The 24,672-nt window shown below is 35.3% G+C and overlaps 1 protein-coding gene across 1 annotated transcript in view; it reads right to left on the reverse strand.

The window, feature by feature from the left end:
• Positions 1-642: 642 nt before the first annotated feature.
• LOC104072370 (zinc finger protein 236-like) overlaps positions 643-24,672 on the reverse strand; it is a gene marked incomplete at its 5' end in the record, with an annotated part of 31,672 nt that continues 7,642 nt past the window's right edge. Inside the window, 10 exons of the mRNA XM_009580927.1 lie at positions 643-749; positions 1,431-1,681; positions 1,926-2,186; positions 5,259-5,403; positions 8,612-8,815; positions 10,997-11,269; positions 13,122-13,347; positions 14,912-15,115; positions 20,602-20,673; positions 22,628-22,774. Of these exons, the coding sequence (XP_009579222.1) occupies positions 643-749; positions 1,431-1,681; positions 1,926-2,186; positions 5,259-5,403; positions 8,612-8,815; positions 10,997-11,269; positions 13,122-13,347; positions 14,912-15,115; positions 20,602-20,673; positions 22,628-22,774 (1,890 nt within the window). The remainder of the gene's footprint in view (positions 750-1,430; positions 1,682-1,925; positions 2,187-5,258; positions 5,404-8,611; positions 8,816-10,996; positions 11,270-13,121; positions 13,348-14,911; positions 15,116-20,601; positions 20,674-22,627; positions 22,775-24,672) is intronic.

The raw sequence follows: 24,672 nt of genomic DNA on the forward strand, positions 1-24,672 counted from the left end.
AACAACTCAAGAAATCCAGCAGTGAAAAGCATAGGAACGCAGTCATTTCTTCATTCTCTGCAGGCTACATAAGCCTTACACACGTTTCTCAGTATTTTGTAAGTTAAAAAAACAAAAACAAAACCAAAAACGTTTCCAAATGTTTACAATCTCTTAATTTGTTACTTATGTAGCTTTATAAAATACAAAAGGAAACTGCTTTGGTTAGGTGAAAGTATGCTTTTTACATGATTATATTTTGCACTGTCTTTTTCCATAATAAATCCCAACAGCTACTCAGTCAAATCTTATGCCGCATTTCTGATCATCTCAGGTTACGAGGCTCTATATTTAGGGGGAAAGTTGTGTAAACTGCCTACTGCCACAGCAATTTCAAACACAGTCAGGGAAAGAATATGAAATGCCTGACTATAAACCACATACTGTAATGACTAAACATCGGCTCATAAAAGCAAAATCTATTTATATTTAAGTATTCAAAATATTCTACCAAATATAGTTTCAAAATAGTAATTTAAGAAGAAGTTTTTGCAAGTTCTCTGCATTGCAGTTACTTTGACTGTGGATGTCCATTTTTGAAATGCTTTATGATAGCTATGCTGTAAAGCCAGATTTATAAAATCACTTTAAAAACCTTTATTACTAACCTTGTGATAAGCCCTGTTGATCAAAGGGCTGCTGTGTTATAGCTTGTTGTTCAAACTGAGTGATGTTTTCCTGTAAAGCATGCTGGGATGTCACAAATCTATCTGAAATAGGGAAAGGAAGAGGAGGAAAAAAGAAAAAGAAAAAAAAAAGGAAAGGAAAAAATATCAAGAAAAGAAGATGTACTTAACTGGATAATTCAGTTGTTCCCAAAAACCTACATTTTATAGTCATCTGAATTTTTACCACATTAAAAATAAATAAAAAATTATTAGCTGAATAGGTATTTAAATCTTTGCTTACTGTAGGCTTTATTTTACTTGCTAACTCATTAAACCATGAAAAAGAGCAAATAAGCAAAAACAAAATACTTTGTTCCACTACTACTAATAGAATAAGTATATGAAATATTTTGTATTCTCCCACCTCAAAACACAAGTATTACTTCCTAAGTAGGCTCTATAGCAGTGTTTTTTGTTAATAATAGAGGTGATATGGTAAAGTTTTCTGTACATAGTATTACTTTTCTCTATATTTGTTTAGTAGTTTTGTTTGATACCACTAAATGGTGCAAATTTTTATATTTTTAACAGTAAACCTAAACACCAATGAGTGAAAGAAATTGTACAATATACTTTAAGTAGTTAGCTTTTACTCCATGTATTTTTCTAGTTGTTTACTTGCATTGTCTTGAAACTCAAATAATTGAAATTTGTGATTAAAAAGTTATTTGAGAACTTGTAAGCTTACCTCATTATAAACCTTATCATATTTCAAATACTCACCCTCATCTTGCTCTAAAGGCTGATCAGCCAATTGTTGTTCTAGTGCTGTTTCTTCTGTGCCTACTACTGGCTGCTGGTCTAACTCTAAAATAGCCTGCTGATCTGTTGCAACAGCTTCTGACTGCTGTAGCTCATCACTTTCAATCTCCACTTGCATCTGTGTAGAAACATGAATGCTCTGCTGGTCTACTGTAGAATCATCTATTGAAGCAGACTGCTGATGCTGCTGAAGTTGCTGTGCAAGTTCATATCTGCAAAGAAGGGTAAGAAGGTCTTTTTGTGGCTTCAGTCGGACAGTTATCGGAACAGATTTTTGTTTTATTATACACCATAATTTACTATACCTTCAGAGCTACCTAAGTATTTGCTACCCGTAAATAAACTTCCTTATTCAATTATTAGCATTTGCTAAAGAGCAAAGCTGCCTTTCCAAGTATCTTTAAGGAAGGGCTACTGAAATACACTGAAAGATTCATATAAAAACTGTAAACATACCTATGAGTCTTCATGTGTTTTTTACAGTTTAGTGATGTTTTGAATGTTTTTTGACAATACGGACACATATACGGTCGAAGGTCATTATGGATCCCCATATGTCGCCTGAGGCTACCACCAGTAGTGAAGGCCCCGTTGCATATAAGACACTTAAAAGCTTTCAATCCAGTGTGTGTTCTAATATGTGCTTTCAGAACTCCAGCTGACACAAAACCTCTTCCACACTGAGAGCACTTAAATGGCTTTTCACCAGTATGTGACCTGTTTAAGAGAAAGCAGAAGTTAAAGTAGACTTAACAGTTTGATTTACAGAGTTATCAAAAAACTACATTTTAAAATGAGCAAAATAAACCAAACTGTGACGATTGCTGTACGGATGGAAAAGGCCTCAGTTAACAAAATCCATAAATTAAAGCTTTAATAAATTATAAACAACCCGCATGTCATCACTGGCAGGGCTAGAAGCAATACTGTCTGACAGTTTTAATTATATTCTACAGTCCAATCTCCTTTTCTGATCATACTTTGCCTCAATTAAAACATTTGGGTTGAATTTTTCCATGCCAGATAATATACTAGTTCTTCAGACTAGTATATTATCATTCACATGTATTTTCCTCAATTCAGCTAAAACAATGTCCACAAAAGTTTGGAGAAAAATATACGGGCCTCCGTATATAGTATTATCTACTAGTATTATATACTACTACTATGTTTAATAACAAAACTTTTGGGAAAAGAACTGTGTCCACCCTGAATACCCCCTGAACAAGGCACAACACAAGTACAACTAGTCTTTCAGACTGCTATGCGAAAACAATATTCAAGGGGGGAAACCCTCTCACCTAATACTATCACCACATGCCACTCACTATATCCTTCCTTCCAGAGGTGCTAGAGGAGTTTCCTTTTAGGACTATATCGAGATATAAAACAAACTGAAGGACAGGTTAGGAAGTGGAGTGCAATGGGAATTTTAAGGGTTACAACTCTAGCATCCCAGGAGTGAGAGCTAGGAGGAAGGCAATGTGAATGCTAGGAAATGGAAGATAAAGGAAGCAGGCTTTACCAAAATTGGGAAAAGTTAGGGATGGCTTATGATTACAGTAGCCTTAGAAGTCTATGACGAGCACATCAGATGCCATAATAAAGAAGTGTGACAGATAGCAAGATTACTTTTTTCCCACCAACATACATCTATGGAAATCAGCGGTAGGGTATCCCAACCCTTCCTTGGTGTGCCTGTGGGAGAACCTGACACACTATTCAGTCACTGCTCTACTGAAAATACCCCTACTACAAATTTCCCTAGGTTTCAGAGAGGGAAACAAGCTTTCTAAGCAATGATCAGCATCATTCCGTGAAAACAGATTGACCACACAAGTGTCAAGTCTAGTAGTTTAGGTATAGCAATACCAATTTACAAACATGGAAAAAGAGAAAAGTTTCCAATTCTTTTACAAAACCCCGAATAAAGCCAAGCCAAGCTAAGCTTCACTCAGTACTCTGTTGCAAAGATCAATCAGAAAGAAACACAGTGGCAAGTGATTGGTACTCCCATCAAATCTTTGTATTTTCAGTATGGGAGAAGAAAAAGAAAGATGCACATAATAAGTAATGAGGCTTTTAAAGATAGTTTATCCTGAGCTGGAGCATGTGTATACCCAACAGCAGAATTAATTCAAGCACAGGCATTTGAAGAACAGAATTTTCAAACAAAAAATGTATTCTGACAAGAAAAAAAAAAATTGTATTTAGTGCATGTAAACCAATTGTTTAACTAATAAGCTGTTCATGTTCTGTGTAATTAAAACACTTTCATTTTTATTCAAAGGATCCTGACAAAACTGTGAAAAAGAAAAATGAACTAGGCAAATCAGTCAACTACATTTCTCTAACACAAATGAAAGATGAAAAAATATGAATGTAAATAAAACTGTAAACTACATAAATGCTTCAGTAAAATATGCCTAAGTTTAGCTTATATTTAGGCTACATAAGGCCATCTTTAGGCAGATAAGGCCCTCTTTAGTGGCAACTAACATTTTAATGGTAACTAACCACTGACAGTTACACTCTCTTTAAGAAAATAGAGACAAGTGTGAAACACAATTAAAATAGAATCATAGAATCATTAAGGTTGGAAAAGACCTCTGAGATCATCGAGTCCAACCGTCAACCCAACACTACCATACCCACTAAACCATGTCCCTAAATCAACTAGTTCAATGAAGACAGTAATGATGCAGACCAGCAACATTTACTAATTTAAAATTATTTGGATTTAAATCAATCCAGCTTGATTGTGTCTACAAAAGACAGTGAGAAATCTAGGTAGAATATCACAAAAGGAAAAGATGTGATACTGCAAGACTTCCTCCCCTCCCGTTAAGACAGCATATAGAAACCAAGAACTGTTTCGAGCCAGTTTGAGAACCTATCAATGCAGAACTTGATTTGTAAGGAGAACATGAGGAACTCACCACGATTTGAATTAGAAACAGTGGGAAAGTGGTACAGAGCTTACACTGCAGAAACAAGCAGGTTGCCACCTGCTTCTTTGGAAAATTTCCTTAGATCCTAGTAATGATCTTTCGTGGGTTTTTTTCATATTTTCTCCTCCAGTTACTCCTAGTTTATAAATCAGGGAGTAATGTTTGATAATTCAACTAAATGTCAAAGCTCACTGCCTGTAAAACTGCAACCCAATCTAACTTTGAAGCTAGCCTTTCTTTTGAAAACAAGGTTGGGTTAGTTACCTCCACTGGTCCCCCTCCAACCTAAATTTTTCCTGTTACAACCACAAGGTCATGGAGTAACAAACACCTACTATATGGAACTTGAACTAAACTTCAAGGAAAAAAATGATCCCCAAGAACGTTTACTCGATTATAATGTAACCCTGAATTCTTTTAGGTTTAGTACACAGAAAACAGCACACAGAACAAAAAGCTGATTTCCTTCCCAAAAAATAGCAGTTACATACAAAGCAGATGATCTGGAGTATGCAATTACAAAATTATGACAAGAATTCACATACAATGCTGGCTATTTTCTATACTTTTCTATATTTTCTATAGTTTAGGGAAAAAGAGTCTGAGTGTTAGTAAGCTAAACTGCACGCTAAACGCAACCACTTCTATTGCTAGGACTGCACATAGGTATGAATTAGCCCAAAATCTCCTCTAACTTTACCAGAAAAATCAATTATCACTGGTTCACTACTCAGAGATGGTAAAAAAAGAAGTCTTTTCAGCGAACACTATATAAATGTCATGCTTTTCCATAAATTTATTATTACATGCATTTCCTTTCTTCTTTGTATTATTTTACCTGATGTGTTGTTTAAGATGACAAGATTTTTTATAGGCTCGATGGCAATAAAAACATTTGTATGGTCTGTCTGCATCATTCACAAAATTATTGTTAAAATAATTTTGGAAGAACTGGCTATTCCTTGGGATTGGCTGGATAAGACCTGCACACATAAACACACACAAAAAGGAAAAATTAATTGGTAAAGTTATTCCAAAGTTGCAGTAGCCTGAAGAGCCAGTATTTGGAAAAAAAAGTGACTTTTAGTATGCAAGAATGTAAAGAAAATGAGCATGTTTTCAGCACTTATTTAAAATTATGCATGCATCTATTTAGCATTATACACATTATATTGCACATGCTATCTATTTTAGTGATAGCTCTTCTTTTATCCATAGGTCCACCTCATTACATTAAACCTCACCTATGTTCAAAAAAAGCATTAACTTTAAAAAAAGTTAATTCACTGCTAATCAAATAATATTTTGCTCTTCCAACCTCCACCTTAACCAAGTGACATTTAAACACTGTACCCCAGATATACATTATAACTTGACAAATATTTAATATGCATTTTGTGAAAATGATTATGTATGAAGATATGTATTTCCTTTACTTAAAGGATAAAAGAAGTCCATTAAAATTATTGTATTTGTACATCATCTACTTGGGCTAATCAGTCAGTCTTGCTAATTCTCTGGGTACCTCCAAAAATTTATTGGGAAAAAAGCCCCAAACCTCAAACCAACTTATTTAAACAAATGCCCTTTATAGACTGTTCCCTGTTGTTTTGGAAAATCAGTTAAAAGTTCCTGCTGCTATATGTCCAACTGCTAATGCAAGAGTATGCTGTCTCAGAAGCAGCCAACAGAAGGGCATCATCCCAAACACTGTGACAGAATGGGAACAGCAGTAGACTTCTCAAGTGAAAAAAAACCTCATCATCATTCACATATCTGTGAACTCAAAAGTACTCATCACAATACTAATACACAAGGCGAAGATTCAACAAATATGCAAAAGATCCCTTTATGGTCCTAAATATTTACCACAACAGCCTTTTATGTCGTCTTTTCTTTCTTCAGACTGCTTCATCTAGCATGCTACATTTCATATTCAGAAAGGAAAGCCTGAAGTGTTTCTGCTGACTTCCAAATGTAATTGAAAAGAGCAGAAAACAAGGAGAGGGAATTCTCTCAATTTTGAGAAGAGATGGCAACAATGAAAAAAGAGTAAGTTTCTCCGTCTCAGACTTGAAAAAGTTTATGTATATATATGTATGTTATTCATATATATTTATAATTATATATATATGCCAAAACTTCCTTCACCTTCCCTAACTCAGTTGGTCTAGTAAAAACATTTTATCTTAAAACAAAAACAAAAACCAAAACCCCACCAAAAAATCCCCCAAAAAACCAAATCAAAACCCCCACCAAAACCAAACCCATAACCCTACTTTCTAAATTCCTTCTGGCATCCTTCTGTGATGATAATTAGTAGTAGTGTTCATGACACTGCTACTATGGAGATGACACAAGCCTTTGAAATCAGAAGAGAAGGAACTCCATATGACAAATATTTACTTTCAGTTATTTTTGATCATATAAAAGCAGAATAATTCAGTTAATGAATGACAGCTGACTAACTTGTGAGCATATCCCAGGTTACAATGGTTCTGGTTTGCAGAAATTCCTAATAACATACGTAACAGAACAGAAATAACAGAAATTCCCAATAAAACACTTCCAAACTATTTACTCAACTGTTCAACTTTGATAAATTAAACATTTTTCCAAACTGTTAGAATAGATAAAGGTGGCTCTACACTGGATATAGCAAGTCAGCAAAATAGTTCTGAGTTCTATAAAAAGATACTTTTCCTCCCATCAGTTCCATCTTTGGAACCACAGTATAGGCTAGAAAAATTACAATAATTTTTTACAATTCCTAGTCAATACATACCATCAACAACTGGAATAAAATGAAACAAACATTGTAACAGGTAGAGAACAATTTGCAGACTTTTTTTATAGACTTTGAGAGTAATTTAGACTTTTTTAAAAGTAAAATATATACCAACATTTATTAATTTTTTTTCCCATCAAAGGTGCCACTCAAAGATTAACACTAGTACAGAGCAACAATACTAGTTTCTTGACACTCTACAAGAAACAAGATTTTTTTTCTGGGAACAGTGAAAATATTGTCACTGGGTTGAAAAAAACATGACACTTTCTAGACAAATGGTGGAACTTCTTAATTTTACACTCCAATATCAGCAGAGTTCAGGTGTTATCAGTACCTGAAGGAAACAACTTTTTTATTAATTTTTTTTTTTTCCCAAAAAACAGATTTTACTGCAGAGATCTTAATTGATTGCTTTTTTCTTTAAAATCAAGAAATAGGACTGCATATGTTTCCAGGGTTCACTCAAGAAAGAAATATTGTGTGATCTGAATATCTGAGGCTGTCAGCTCAGTTTTCTTGCTACTCTGAAAATCTAAGTTTCTTATACCTGATACCAAAATAGCCACTACTCTTGCCTACGGCAATTCTTGGAAGCAGTGAAAGCAAAAGGATTTTTAAAGAGTGATAAAGATTTTAGGCTCAAGATATTACCAATATAATCTCCTACTATATAAAGATGACTACACAACAGACAAGGCAGGGGTTAGCAGACTGGTGAGTCAAACAACAATGAAGAGTAAACGCCTTGCCCACTACATTGATCTCTACTGGACAAAAATATATATATTGTCTTGAACGAGCTGTACAACAACTTGCCTTCTTCCAGAAAGTGGTTTTACATAATGTTGTAATAATTATTCTACAACAGAATTAAAATAACTGTATGAATTCTCTATAGCATGTTCCAGAATTATTCTACCTTTTTTTGAAATATTACCACTAATGATTCCACTAATTCAGCTGATGTCACAATTATACCCAATACACTAAAATCTTATAACACACCAACTCATTAATGTATGTAATTTGAATAAACATGATCATCTCAAGAAGAATCTAGGTCATGAACTGTCTGTCATCTTTTCTATACCAACAGTTTAACAATAGTTAAATTAAACTCCTCTCCTAATGTAATGTGAAAATGCATACGCTTTTTCTCTGGTAAGGATTATACGATTTCTCTGTAAATAAAAAAGACTCTTACTAATTCTAGTGCAAGCAAACTATAAAATATGACACTTTTCCAAAGCCTGATTATTTCTGATGTTCCGAATATTTCTGATTATTTCAAAGTGCATCTTTCTGAGTAAGCTCTCAATGTGTTTGCTTGATTAAACTGTGACCTCTATTTTCCAGCGAAATCCAAATGTCAAGAGAACATGGATTTACTTGCTCTTTACCTAAATCAGTTATGAGTATGGGCTCTTGCAAAGGAATATCTGGTACTGGAACACTCGTCTTTCCTACTCGAACTTTTGCAGGTTTACGTTGATGTCGCAGCTTTCTTAGTTCAGTATGTTTAAAATGTGAAGCAATATGAGTCTTCCGGTGGCCCGATGTTCTAAACTTTTTATCACAGTGAGGACAAGCAAAAGGCCTAACACCTGCAAAAGATTAAAAAAAATATTAGTTTGTGATTTTATTTCCACTGCCCTAGAAATGTAGCTTTGGAATACAGATTATCTTTTCTGTATTTTCTTTTTTGTTTTCTATCAGTGTGTTTATTGTTAAATAGGTTTTCAAAACAGATCCATAAAATCCAATCAAAAGTAAGTTATGAAACTGCTGAACTACTAACTGGTTGTAACACATCACTTTAAGCAAGCTTGTTATCAGGAAACTGGATGATGCAAAAATGACAGCAATTTTCAAAGGGTTCCAGAAGCTACCCTAAGAATTGTAGATCGCAGGTCAAATGTCCTTCCAAAGCAAACTATTAAAAACTGTGAGAAAAAAGAATCAGAGAACACATAGACAAATGATATATAATAGGACAAAACAGAGGAACAGTGATGTGACAAAGTTTAAAGAAATTCTAGATCGGTCTCTGAAAACATCAATGCTGTTTAATAGCAGTCAAAAAAGCATGCCAACAGGAATTATTAAAGAAAGACTTTTGCAGTGGAAAATCCGGTAGAAATCTGTCCTTGGAAAGGATACTAGAGAACTTGGTAAGTTACAGAGACAGGCAAAGCTGATGAACTTTCAGCTTTTGTTCAAGGGGAAAATCTTGTGACTTAGAAGGCTAGGAAACATGACTGGGTATTATGAAGAAAGCTCTATAAAATCACAGGTGGAAAAAATGTACAAGAAATAAGAATGAACTATTCTTCACAATACAGTAACTAAAACATCGTATGAAACTACTAAGCAGAATATTTAAAGCAACAGAAAGTATTTTACTCAACATGTAGCTCAACGTTTGAATTCATTATGTTAGGTTGTTCTAGTAGTAAGTTCACATGGGTTCAAAATCGATTAGCTAAGTTCTTTGGAACAAAAAAAATCTACGAAGTGCTGCTTTTTGCAGAGGTACAGCCTGCTTCATAAAGCCCTCAACCCAAAGATTAACAGAAGCTAGTTGTACGCTGCTAAGAAGCATTACTGTAGGCTTCCCCTTTTCCACACGTTGCCATCAGAGACAGCATACGGGGCTGGATGAACCTCTAACCTGATCCGGTAAGCCTAACCTGCTAGACAGAGGAAGAAGCAAACATCTCTGACAGGAAAAACAAGTGTGCTGAATGATGGCTAACTACACACTGGAGTTCCATAAACACTGGACTACCTATTTTTCAAGCCACCTAGTGCTTTTGGCACTTTGAATGAGTCTGAGTTCTTAAATAAAGTAAGGTTGACTTTAAAGTAACAGAAAAAATACTGGTTTACAAGTTTACAAAAAACAAAGTGAAAAACTTTCTGCAGATGAATCCAACATTGATATTTTATGGATTAAAGGCATCTGACCATAAAACATATTGAACACCAAATGCACATAGCCAATGAATGATACTTTTGCAGAATGTAAATACATAAACAGGAGTGAAAGGAAAGAACAGCACATTTACAAGCTTATCTTGCTGAAAGCTTATTTACCTGCAAGAACAAAGAAAGAAAAGTGGAAAACAACCAGGTAGTCCACCAAGAGTGAAGAATTCATTTTTCTCTATGCAGAGGATAGAAGTTCAGCCACAGAAAACCAGGTATTGAAGACATCATGTATGATGTAAACAAGAACCATATGAACAGAGGAGTTTTAGGGTATGCAGTGTAAGATACCGAAAACAGGTAAGTTGGTGAAAACACCAAGCAACACCTTCTTGTTGAAGATAAAACAGGAAGTAACCAAATAGTCCTGAGTGATACAGTGAAATTATCAAAAAGTGTGGGGCAGGGGAGGAAAGAAAAGATGCAGAGTAAATGTGAAAAATGACTGGGGATATGTAAAATCAGAACTCAAATTCTAAGAGTATGACTCTTTAGAAAGCACAATTAAATACACTCACAATAGCGGTATCAAAAAGGAGCAACAGCTGAGTCATCATCAGAAAACTAAATGTCCATGGCTTTTGTAAGAGCCCAAACAAAGTTCCAAAGCCATGAAACACTAGAAAGCTATGACAAAAATTTAAGTTCATCATATAAGACACTAAAACCAGTTCATTCTCTGATAGATACCAATGACATGATAGACATCTCTACAATTTAAGCACTTCACATTGTCTTTTTTCAATTTAGGTCCCACCCACATCATAGAAAACACCAAAGCAATTTTGAGGCCTTACCTGTATGTAGACGAATGTGAACTTTTAAACTCCCTGAGGTGGAAAAGCATTTCATACAAAATTGGCACTTGAAAGCTTTAATGCCAGTATGTGTTTTTATGTGTGCTGTGAGAGTACTCTTAACAGCAAAGGCGCGGAAACACTGGGGACACTTGAACGGCTTCTCATGGGTATGAATGCGAATGTGGCGCACTAGATCACTTGGTTTTTTAAATTCTTTAGAGCAATATGGACAAACATGCCACCTTATTCCATTTTCTTCACGTATAGAACCTAAAATATGGAACAACATCAAAATGAATGTTTGAAACATTTTAACAGTTCTTCAAAAATTCCACTACACTGACCCCATTATACAAAGCAATCAAAACACAAAAACATTTTGTGAAATAGATGCCATTACAAAACACTTGGTAGACACTTAACTTCTCTATCAGATACATTCTACTTCACAAAAATAGTAATGGGCTGGAATGACAAAAACAAAACCCAAGAGAATCCTGTTGAAATTCAAACATTTTTATGCTACTTCCTTTTTAAAAGGAAGAAGATAAAAAAAAAAAAAAAAAAAAAGCTAAGAAATGTCTGACTTCACAGAATAAAAAGAATGCAATTTGTATGCCACCTAGAAATACGGAATGTAGGTGTAATGCAATATAATATACCAGTTAACTTATAAATACCATATCTAACACAAAATTATCCAACAATGAATATAACTCCTCAACTATAACAGCAAATTACTTTAAGTACTAAACACTTATCTAACTAACTGGATGAGATACTTTATACGGCCCTCTCTTCTGCAAATTCAGACTTAAATTACAATTTATAAATTTTTAAAGGAGCAAAAATTCCGTAAAATGTCCTTCTGAACGATTTACAGTTTAAGGCTACTTTTTCACGTAAGTTGTTTTATGATCCAAGAACGCTAAGCTCTGTCCTAAAGTCACAGCATACCTTTTCTCAACAAAAATGACAAAAGAAGCTTCTAAATCTTATCAGGGTTTTTTATTCATATATGCTGTCCAGTATCATATATTCGCTTGTTTAAATCCATTCATGTAGCGTTTTTTTCTGTAAACCATGTGAATACACTGAGGTTATGTTATTTTATCAAAAAATAAAGGTGATCATGTTTGACTGTAGAGCAGGGACCTTTTATTTTTTATTTGCAGTCAGAGTTAGAGAGTTGTTACTGTTGCACCCAAGGAACAAAATAGTTATTATTACCAGAGGAAAGAGTTAATGTTGATTTTTAGCACAGTTATGCTGGAGAAGATGCGTTTTCAACTTTGGATCAATTTCTGCATCCCTTGCAAAGAAAAAAGCAACATCAATGTATCTATGACGTTACTATGAACAAAGCTCAATGACTGCTTATTACAGAACTGTCTCCACCAGGACAGCCATTAAAGTATGATGGCTATACTCGGAACAAACCACTCCTAGCAACCTTAAAGCTTACGGTTAACTAAGCTTAGTGTTAACGTTAACACTAAAGTTGCATTTAAGCAAATACAGAGACAAAATCCAGACTTGCATACATACAATACAGCAAGGAGGTGGAATATTAACATGCATTTATGGTGACAATATCAAATCAGTACTGTGATTCCAAACACAGGTGACATGAAGTATTATCCACAATGCCAACCTTCATCCTTCCCTAAATGGCCTAGATCAGTGAAAATCTGCATGAGGCAGCAGCACTCATGCACTTCTGCCTCTGTAAGGCCTCACTTCCAAAGAGGAAGAGTAGAGCTTGCAAGAACTCTCTGCTCCTGGTCACACCATGAAATCCCAAGGATGACGGGAAAAAGAGGGAAAAAGATTCATATTCTTTCTTTTTTGTCCTCCTCCAAAAACTCCACTGATCTAAATCCAGAAGATTTAACAGTGTAACTTCACTTAAAGCCATTCTGACACGTTTTAGTATCAGTATAATGAAAGTTATAAATGCTACTATCACAACTTACACACATACTGTTTTTTAGATAAAAGTAGATGAAGTTTGTAACTGATCCACAATACATTTTGGGAAATCCCTTTATAAAGCCATCAACACACCCACAAATACTGTAGTCCTTACAGCACAAAAGGTAGCAAGCAGTGGCAACATTACCAGGTAAAAACGGTGATTTTTTCTTAATAACCTTTTTTTCTTTTTTATCCAGTTTATCTGTACTCTCTTGCTCCTTATCTTGTTCTGCATTAGAGTCAGCCTGATGATTTGAGAGAGTCTGGACGTCTGGGTTCTGATCCTGGGCCCCAGGAGTCTTAGCCTGGCTGCAGTCAGTAGAATGTGCAGAGACGGGAATCGAAGACAACCCACTGTTCTCTAAAGCTTGCTAAAAGAGAACAAAAATCTTCTAGATTAAGAAAGAAACATCCCACAGCTGCTCCAACTTTTCTCAAATAACTACGTAGAAGATATAGTGCAAATATAATGAAAGGAATTAAATGTCTCATCCTCCCTGAATTCCAGATTTGCAAAAACATTCTTACACAACACTGACTTCTGATTGTCTGTGAGATTTTAAGTGGGATTTCCTGCACTAATACATGTGCCAACAACTGCCTTTCAGAAAAGTGCCATTGTTTCTACAGAATCAAGCATTTGCCAGGAATATATAGTTCTCTCTCATGCCTACTACATGAGAGAATAGTTCCCCATGAAAGGTCAAATTTGAAGCCCATCAGCTTGTGGAGAAACCATAGATGATATAAAGAAAGAGGAAGAATGATAAACCAAAGAAAGGCTCGGAAAAGCTCAAAACCTCTTTTAACAAACCACTGATAACCATCTGACCAAGGCAAGAACTATGTATTCATTTTTATGTACACCTGTAAGGGACTGGAGTGTTGGCACCTTTATGGATACTATTGTGACTGAAAAGGCTCTGAATCAAAGATCTCAAACACACATTTAAGCAGCAGTGTGCAGATATTTGATCGCTTGAAAGAAAACTACATTTTATTTTTATTTTGTGCAATGATATGGCTAGTGATGCTCATACAATAACTTAAAGAGCCAACCTCAAAGACCGACTTTTTTTTTTTAATAGCTATCAAGACAACAGTTATGTTTTGTGTTGTAATTTGATGCAACTACACATCACATTCCAGACATTAGAGAACTCAGCACAGGTAACAGGTGAACCTGCACGTAGCTACATGTAACATTCGGATCTTCCAAAAAGAAATTTAAATGGTACTTAAAAGACTAAAGATGAAAAAATAGTTTAAAGGTTAGCAGGCTACCACCAACACTAAAGAAGAATAATCTCTGCCCTGTTCCATTATGTGGTGGAGGCTGCAGAACAAGCATAGACAGTTGAATTACTGCCCTGCATCTCTTCTGTTACATAGCATCTCCTGCTGCCAGTATCAAGGACAGAATAATGGATTAGACAAAACATTGGTCGACCCAGGAAGGAATTTTCTTGCAAATAGGAAATATTCAAATAGCCCTTATTAATTAGAACAGGATAAAGGTCCTGTATACATTCTCATTTTTAAACTAGATAAAACTGTTTTTCCCCTCTTAAATGTCATCATGTTTTAAGCACAACATAACTTAAGGATGTGCCACAAGCTGCTTCTAGGCAACAGAAAAAAACAAGCCAAAGGGATCAATAAAATGTCCATGTATGCATGTGTACACTTAAAGCTTTCTTCTAGGTCATGTAATCAGTATCTATAATCTTGCTTTTGTAATATTATACAAAAAAATATCTTGGTGCGTTCCATACCCGTTCAGTAGATCTTTACAATGCTTTCTTGACTGATAAATCATTTAGAAATGCAGAAGGAATCCTATCACTGAAAGTACTGCGAACAAATTTCACTAAAATAAAAACAACGAGAAAGAAACCACTGAAATGTAAAGCTCTTCTCACACACAGCTCTTACCTGCAAAATATCTCTATTGATTCCCACTGCAATGTTGAGTTGTTGACCAGGTTGTTGGGGCTGGTTATTTTCTACAGGACCTGGTTCTGATAACTCAAGAAGCTGCTGGATGACATCAGTTACAGCCTGCTGACCTTGATGTGCAGGAGCTGAAGACACCTGGTTTTCTGTCTGTTGAAGAAGTGGAGACCGAAAATGCGTGGCCTGAAATATACAGCAGTACATTTGTAAAGGAAGGAAGATGAAAAGTATATATGAACTCACTTGTTCGGCTCCCTTATCTGAAATGTCTGTTAACTGTCCACTACAAGGATGTCCACTTGTATAAGATACAAGGATTATACAGAGCTATTATTCAAGGTCTGCTCACTCTACTAAAGAATTGCTTCTGTATATCCCTTTTCTGGAGTTCTTCCCAAGCTGCGTAACTGTAAGCTTACAGCTTGAATTAACTTAATCATATCTACTGAATCTTCAACAAGTTTACAAAACACAGGGATCAATTACTGAATTCCACATGTAGAGACCACTATGAAAAGTAATTCCAAAACAAATAAACGGCACTGACATGGTATCTTTTTAAAGTTCACATTTAACTAAAGCAAGTCCTTTGGAAAAATAAACTTGTATTAGTTGAGATTTGTGTTGTTACACCAAAATGTTTCAGAACAATCAAACTACTAACTTCTTTCCCTTCAACTTTCAATCTTCTAAATCTCTTAGCTTTAGAAGAATCTCTTTATACTCTCAAAATTTAAATACACATGGAGCTGTGTCAAAACACTAAAAAAAAAATCAAAGTCTAAAAATCAAGTTTCTTAATCTTTGATTTGATAATTGTATCATAGGCTACCTTAGTAACAAATATGAAGAAAAAAAATGATAAAAACCCTTGGTATTTCTTTTTAAAAATCAGAAATAAAGACTCTTCCTATTCTCCTTCATTTATAAACTTCTCTTCCTTGTAATAAATAGACTGCCTAAGTATACCGTTACTGAAACAACTGCTTTCAATCATTTATTTTACTGCAGAAAAAAGAGAAATATGTATTTATATAATGGCTAGCCCCGTAATCCTGTGTCTTAGAACACACTGGATATTTGCTCCTAATACTCACTTCTGTTCTCTAAAAATAATCACTTCCAGGCACACGCACACACGTAAACATATATACATACACATACATACATATATATATACATCTAAAAAATGCTATCTTCTTTCAAATCATTTTGAACAAATAATCATCTTAGGCTTCATGTGTGTAAGATTTCTTCCAATCTGAAAACTCCCCTAAGATTTTCTTTATACTTTCACATTACACTGAACAGTTAAAATGACACTGTCACTGTATTTGAGGATGGTTACAAAGAAATATATTAAGAAAAATCAGCTTGACTCGAGTTATGTCTTGTGGATTTGATGAAGTATTCTTAATGCCTTCTCATGAGACGATATAAAACAAACCCTTATCTCATTTCTCTTGCATGCATGTGAGAATAGCACTTGCTGTTTTGCTGATTTAACCATTAGTTCATCTTTTTTCATCTCACCAGTGGGACAGATGGAAAACCCCCATCTCTTCAGATTCCAATTTAGCAAAAGTGCTATAAACATTTCAATACGTATCTTACAAAATAAAACACACTATATGCCATTTTCATTGCAATAAACAGGAACTGAAGCAAAGTGTTTTGCTGAAGTGCATAACAGCTCTATATAAAGATAATTCACTTTTTGAAACAGAATGCAGGGAAGCTCTTCAGTAGAGTGGAAAGCCTACACTAAAAAGTCTATGAAATTCTCCCATGCCTTAGCAGGAGAAAAAAGAATTGTTAATGAAGGAACTGCTCAACATCATCTTTGACATGAAAATTACAGTATTACATGTATTTAGCCAGTGTGTTCATGTATTATACAGCAGTTTATATACAGTCTCATGGAGGTTATTTTTTCTGAAAAATAATATATACATATGCACGCGTATAAAGTTTGTTACCACTACTATTAAGATACCCTGTTCACTATAAAAAGTTTCAGAGGTCTCTTTGTAAGTCTCACTTCAATAACTGATTTTAAAAATAGCATAGATAATGAAGTGTTTTATTACTACTTCATAATTCCACATTTGTTCAATTAGAATAGTGGACCTTGTGATCACCCTTAGTCTGTCTGATCTGCTGTGTAACACAGACCATGTGACTGCTCTGAGTGAATTACTCCTTCAAGTAACTCAACTATACAGAAATTATAACAGTTCTTTAAATCAAGATTTATTTTTTAATTATATATACCACAATATTAATTTATTGTGGTAACTTTTTCTGTTGCTATTCAACTTCAAAAAGTTGCTCCAACAGTAAATTATCCACACTAAAATTCCATACTTTATTTCAAAGTGTGAATTTGTCTAGCTTCAACCCTCAAAACTTTTTTCTCTTCTCTATTAAAGACTTTACAGATTTTTCCCTTTTCTTCAAAACAGCAGATCAAGTCATCCTTAAATATTTTATCTGATGGGCAAAATAGATAACACGCCTTGAATCTCTTCAATAATAAAACACATCATATCATACTTTAAGAATTCTGATGGCTCTGCTTCCTCCTGTATCTTTGAATACAGTTCATGAATAGTGAACATTATAAACAGACAACCGACAAAAGCAAAAATTCCCATAATGAAATACAAAGGACATACAAGCTTTCATTTCTATGCGAAGTTTTTTCCTCTACATAAAGAGACCAAAACTAATCTTTCCAGACAAGGAAAACCTAACTTTTAGCTGATAAATCAATTATTACCTCTTCCATCCCTACTTATAAGGGGAATTTAAAATCCTTGAAAACTCCTATCCTGTGAATATGGCCTACTTTTCCTGTTCTATATGTGACTTTATTCTTGGCCATATCAGAACATATATTGCTTGCTACACCCAGCTCATCAAGAAATCCAGATGACTCTGTATCAGTGATTTTGTCCTCTTCATAGATTACCTCAATCTTTGTATCATCCTGATCCGTGATGATTTTATATTTTCTTCCAGGTCACTGACAAAATATTAAGTAGTGTAGGGTCAAGAATTAATTTCCAAGGGACTCCATCAGAAACACAGTAACAGTGGTGATTCCCTGCTTACCTCTTTTACAAGTTCTCTCAGAAAGTTTTAAAAATCACTCATGGTGCCTCACATTAATTTTAGTATGTCATTCTATTTGAAAATACAAAATATATCGCTGCTTTTTATCACATCCATTACAAGAAGGAAAAGGAAGAATCATTAAGGATGCAACTAGCTCTACTTACCAAAAAGCTAACATTACATAAAAGAAAAGTACCTATACATTTTCTTAAAACCATGTGTGATACATGGTACAGTCCCATGGAGGAATCTGAGCATATATCCTAGTTCAACAAATGAACAGCAACTGAACATAAACAGGCAGGCTGTGCATCTGAAGGCACGGAAACAAGAGACAGTACAAAGGAGGAATATCTGAAAACACATAACAAAATTGCCACTGATTCACCTTAGCATCGAGGTCTGTCTGCATTAGTTTTGAGGTGATGCCATGCATTCCTTTTCCAGAAGATTCCCATACATGTTACAGTATACAGTTACTACTGTAAAAATAGAAGGTACCCTAGCAAGGGGAAGGAGAATTCAGGTTTCTGCTCTAACTGCTAGACTAGAAAGTCAGGCTTCTCCTTGCTTGGTTTCCTAGATCCACTACACGTAAGCTGAAGTTGACTCGTAAAGCTTCACACTGAAACTGCTTGGTGGCTCAGCCATTCTCAGGAGAAGAAACAGGTTTGAGGACACAGACTAAGGATGGAACTGGACCGGTTCTCCCACTTGGTAGCCAAGAGCACCAGGCAACTCTGGGAGAAGGGGGCAATGGGATCCATTGCTCCCAACTGGCACCTCTCACTGGGGAAAAACCTGGCACACTGCATCAAGTACAGGGAACCACACAATGTGGCACAATTGATGATTATCTTCTTTTCAGACCTGTGCTTTCACACACACACACAGCCCCTCCTAAAAACCAGGCATCACCTCTGATATCACTCCTTACCACGGAAAATAATTTCAATTGGTTAAAAAAATGAAATATTTACTATGAAATACTAAAAATTTACTTAAAATAAACTGCTTCTGAAGAACAGCCATTTTTAATACTTGTAAAAGTCTGATAAGAAACACGGTATAACTATTTATTTAATTGTGCTGGTTTTGGGTGGGATAGAGTTAATTTTCTTCACAGGAGCTAGTATGGGGCTATGCTTTGGATTTGTGCTGAAAACGGTGTTGATAACACAGGGATGTTTTAGTTACTGCTGAGCAGTGCTTACACAGAGTCAAGGCCTTTTCTGCTTCTCACCCCACCCCACCAGCGAGTAGGCTGGGGGTGCACAAGAAGCTGGGAGAGGACACAGCCAGGACAGCTGACCCCAACTGACCAAAGGGATATTCCATACCATATGGCATCACGCTCAGCATATAAAGCTGGGGGAAGAAGATGGAAGGGGGGACATTCAGAGTGATGGCATTTGTCTTCCCAAGTAACCGTTACACGTGAGCAGGAGCCCTGCTTTCCTGGAGATGGCTGAAGACCTGCCTGCCGATGGGAAGCAGTGAATGAATTCCTTGTTTTGCTTTGCTGCGTGCGCAGCTTTTGCTTTCCCTATTAAACTGTCTTTATCTCAACCCGTGAATTTTCTCACTTTTACTCTTCTGATTCTCTCCCCCATCCCACCGGGGAGAGTGAGCGAGCAGCTGTGTGGGGCTTAGTTGTTGGCTGGGATTAAACCACGACATTAATACAGTAAATATTAGTAATAAATTAGTTCACGTCAGTTCTGTTCAGCTTTAAGTTAACTGGTCCTGGAACACTGAATTCACAGTAAAAGGTAAAAAGAAAGTGGATAGACTGGGTATGGTGACTTTAAAGCAATTCTGCAACATTTCCTAGTCCTTGGTTTTGTGGACTCTAGTACATGAGAAGATAATCAGTGGCTGAAGTTGGGAAGAGGGGAATGCAAGTCAAATTAGTCTGTCACTAAGACACCATGCTGCAACCTATAGCTGACAAACAACATGCTACATAGCTGCAACAAAACACGCTAATGCTCTCACTGTGACTGGCACATCAAGGCTGCCCGCCTGTACATCAAGACTGCTTGCTATGGGGCTCCAGCAAGGCAGCCCTGCATCACCCTTCCGCGGCTCCATGGGCTCCTGCTGAGCCCCACGGTTCCCCTGCTGCCCCAATTCCAACCAACTCAAACAGCACCAACAGAGCTCCTTCCCTCTCCACCCAAACCATAGTATCCCTGTGAAGTAAAGTCAGAGGGGCAGGATAATCCGGTATTTATGACAGGCCTTACTCTCCTCTTTTTATACAGGAGAATATTTGCCTCCATTTTGAAGACCTAATGAACAGAATTATGTGCAAAATCATGACTGTATCACAAATGAAGGAATATAATCTGTTCAAGACCTGTTCCATTCGCAAACAGCCAGCTGCATTCACCAAGAAGTCTGCCTTCACATATTAGCTGATCAACTTATCACAGAGGACCGCTGCATATCCTTTTCCACCAGTTAAATGAAAGCTTACAAAATTGTAGAATGTTTCTCCCACTTTCAGTCTTGACACAAAAATATGACAAAAACTGTACACTTACATTCTTCCATTTGTTATCAACAGTTTGCAAAAGATTAGCAGGGGATGTTGTTAAAGGCTGAGTGACAGAGTCCTACAAAGAAATGAAAATAAAGTATTTTAAGCCTTTGTACAAAAAGAAAAACATGGCTAATATCACACATAAAAGTAGCACCATTCATTTTCCCACAGTATGGAGACTAGGGACAGAAAAAATGAGACTACGGGAGAGCTACAATAGTACCTAGAATCACTAATGTTGCTTCATAGTTTATATACATTAAATAAACACAAGTTACAGAAACCAATACCTTAGCTATAAGCACTGATGCAGCAAAAGACAAATAACAACCTTACAGTAAGCATATTTTACAAGATGTACTCATGTATCACACAAGAATGCGCTCTGTGGTAGCACAGCATTAAGGAGACTTCAACTTTTGGAACTTGTTGTATTAAGGACATAATCATTGTTCATCCCCAGGTGTATAACAAGGGATGACAGAGACTGATTGCAAACTTCAGAACAGAATTATTATACTGGAGATTTGTAATTAAAGAAGCTCTGCAAGTTTTTTGCAGAATGAAGAAGGCAGTTCTAATATAAGAATGCTAGCGCTAATCTAAGAATGTACCATCTTCCTATAGCAATAAAAATCAATCAATCATTAAATCTCTGAAGTTTCAGATATAAAATCAGAAATAAAAAGTGTAATACTCTTTTAATATGCAATTGACATGTCAGTTATTATCTTTGTTCTTCCTTATTAAACTTCTTGGCATCTGTTTTTAGAAAGAAATTTTTTTCTCCTATTTTGCTTATGCTATTGTATGGAGGTATTCTTTATTTTTCCCCTCCTTCATGCAAGCAGAGAAGTACGCATGCAGCAAAGATAATAACAACACACTTCTGTAATATCGATATGCAATGCAAATGCAAAATACTCAAGCAAACGAAAACAAGAAAAACACAGCTGGACAGGGAAAGCAAACATGAAGTAGTACGAAGGAATCCTTTTCCATTCTGCTTTTAAGATTAGGCTTGTATGTAGAGCAGACTGGAACAAAAAGACATAGAGATTATATGGACTTGCAAGCAAGTAAGACACGAGTCTTTTCTTTCTTTTAGTTAACCTGAAGGACAAATAGCATCTACCATACAAAAAACCTTTATGAAATCTAAAAAAGAAAAATGGTTCTCCAACAATACTACTAAACACTTGTTTTCAACAAGATACAGCTGCATAATGAAATTGAGACTTCAAATTTTAACCCTCCTCTTCAAAGTCTGATATTACTTGTCATCCATTGACCTTTAAAGCACAAGTTGGAAATGATGCGAAACAGAATGGATAAAGGTAGAAAAGGTAGTTCTGTTCAAAGAAAAAGAATGTACTATGACACATTAAACATGCACTAGCTCAAAAAATAAGAGAGTCTTATGAAACCAGAGGCACTTTCTGAAATTTAGCTTCTTGTATCTTGGTAAACAAAAAAACCTCACAACATTCAGTGCTTCCAATAAAGCTAAGACTTTTTTCCTTTATGATCTGTCAAATAAGAAGCTAACATTCAAAACAAGTTATCAGAAATACTCAGAAGAAGAATCCACTATGTCTTTATATGGACTAGAATTATATACACAATTTCTGAAAATGAGTTAAAACTAATACATAATTTGAATAGTTCCAGATTTCATTGTTCCAGCAAAACTTCATAATTATTTTTATGTTATCTGGGGAGGAAACCTTTCTTCCACCCACAATCTATAAGCACCAGGATTATATTCTACTTAGTTGTAGAATAAAATGTTGTATTTTCATCTAAACCCTCAAATCGTAAATCCTTTTTTGCATATACTTGGCCAATTTACATTCTGCCAGTATTTAATAATGCAAATCAATTCCAAAAATGACACAAGACTTTAAAAAGACAAAAACCAGCTACAGGTCTTTTAGTTCTAACCTATCTGAAGAATTACTGGAATTAAGATATAGATCTAATTAAACTCTTAAAGGCATTTTCACAATATACCAAGCAAAGCTTACCGCTGTAACGTGAGATACATCTGTTGAAGAGCTTGCAGAATTCTGTGGACCACTCATGTGCATCTTGCTGATATGCGTATTTAAACTACCCAAGCTTTTGAAGACACAGCTACATTCTGTACAGTTGTATGTAGGGCCATTCTTCACCTTCAACAAAATAAAAAAAAAAAAAAGTAAATTTTCCCTAAAACTACCAAATTTTATATTTCTCATTATTTATCCACATAACAAATATACTATGAGCTTATGAGAGCTAAAATGGTTTATTTTTCCAAGTTACTGATATCCAGTTATGGAATCAGTCTGGTATCTCTGGGATATAAAGTCAACTGTAATCTACATGCATGACTGTCATCTCCTATTACCACTTCTCAACATTGGGAAGCACCAGATAGCAAAACAAATGTCATCTGGCAAATGAGGCCTCAGACTTTTCCCTCTTTACAATTTCCTACCATTACACACTTAGAAGCAAAACTGAAATGCAACTTTATCAATTAAGATGTGCCTAAAGAAGTAACATCATACATAATACAAATGGAAGTTCAGAAATATGAAGAGAAAAATGCAGATAATTTATCTTCAGATTTTGGCTCTCTTCTGTTTACTTTTGCAATGTATTTTTTTATAAATTACCAAGAAAAAATAAAATTCATTTTTCGGGTCAAAGTAGAATGAAGGTGAGATAGCTTGGGCCAAAGGCCATACGGACTGCATAGGAAAAAAAAAAAAAAAAACCACGACACCAAAAAAACAATACTGTGAAGGGCAGGGAAGTTTAATACACAGTTTGAACTGAATTTGAACATACAGGATGAGAAAACAGCAGGAACTTGTTTGGGACTTTCAGGCCAAGCAGTTGAGATAATTAAAGCAGCCAAATTTGCAGATTCCAACCATCCTCACCTCCCCCTCTTCCTCAGTCTATCACATAGCAGTAAGAACCAGTGCAGTACTTTCAATACGTAGGGAACAACAAAGTCGTCAAAAGAAAACATGCTGCTTGCAACACAGTATGGAATTTTGTATTTTCTGACACTAGCTTAAACCTGTAACAAGACTTTCAGAAAGAGGTATTGACTAATAAAATACAGGTATGACTAAACTGTGATATATAAAGTGAGAATCAACCTGTTTCATTATCACATGTAATGTTATTTTGTGACTGTCTCAGGATAAAATGAAGAATTAATAGAGTTCTGCATGCAATCTTGAATGAAACACAGCGATAGAAAGAAAGAAAGAAAGAAAAAAAAAAAAATCAACAATGATCCAAAGCATTAACTAAAATATAGGCTCAGGATCACGAAACATAGCATAAAATGTGATCAAGAGATCGCGTTTATTTAAAGTCCCTTATCCAACAACTAACTTTTTTTTTTCCCCCCTCCTTACAGAAACACAGAGTAACAGAGAAAAAAGTGAAAAATATTTTTGGCTTGATCCCCAACAATCTTGTAATATTGAAAAAAAATCAATGTAAATTATGAAATTAACATTGGTGCATTTTTTTTACATAGCAAAAGCTATAGCATATAGGGAGCTGTGATCAGTGAGGAAGGCTAGTTACAAAGTCATACGAAATGTAAACATACAATATAATACAATTGAGCGTAATACAAAACACTAAGACATATTCAACGAAGGACCATATCTGAAAAGTAAGAAACTCTAACACACTAAAAGGATCCTTAGTAAAAAAATGCAATAAATAAGATCTACCATTGTAACACAAAAATGGAAAACAAGAAAACAAATCTCAGAGTTCGGGGAAAAAAAAGAGTGAGAGCAGAGATGTTCTGCATGCAGGAAAAAAAAGAGAAAAGAAAAAAACCTGCCTCTATCAGTTTATACCTTCCAAAACAAAACTAGGTCTCTTTCTATGGGTATTCCAACCACTAAATACTAAAGTTAGCATGGAAATTACTGAACAAAGTTGCATAGCCAATGTTGCTCAGAAGATTATATTACATTATCATAGCAGTACCTTTTGAATATTAAAAATTTTCTGTCATAAAGAAGAAAAAATCAGCATAAAGTCTATC

This window comes from Fulmarus glacialis, unplaced genomic scaffold, assembly GCF_000690835.1.
Source record: "Fulmarus glacialis isolate BGI_N327 unplaced genomic scaffold, ASM69083v1 scaffold1737, whole genome shotgun sequence".
Classification (NCBI taxonomy): domain Eukaryota; kingdom Metazoa; phylum Chordata; class Aves; order Procellariiformes; family Procellariidae; genus Fulmarus; species Fulmarus glacialis.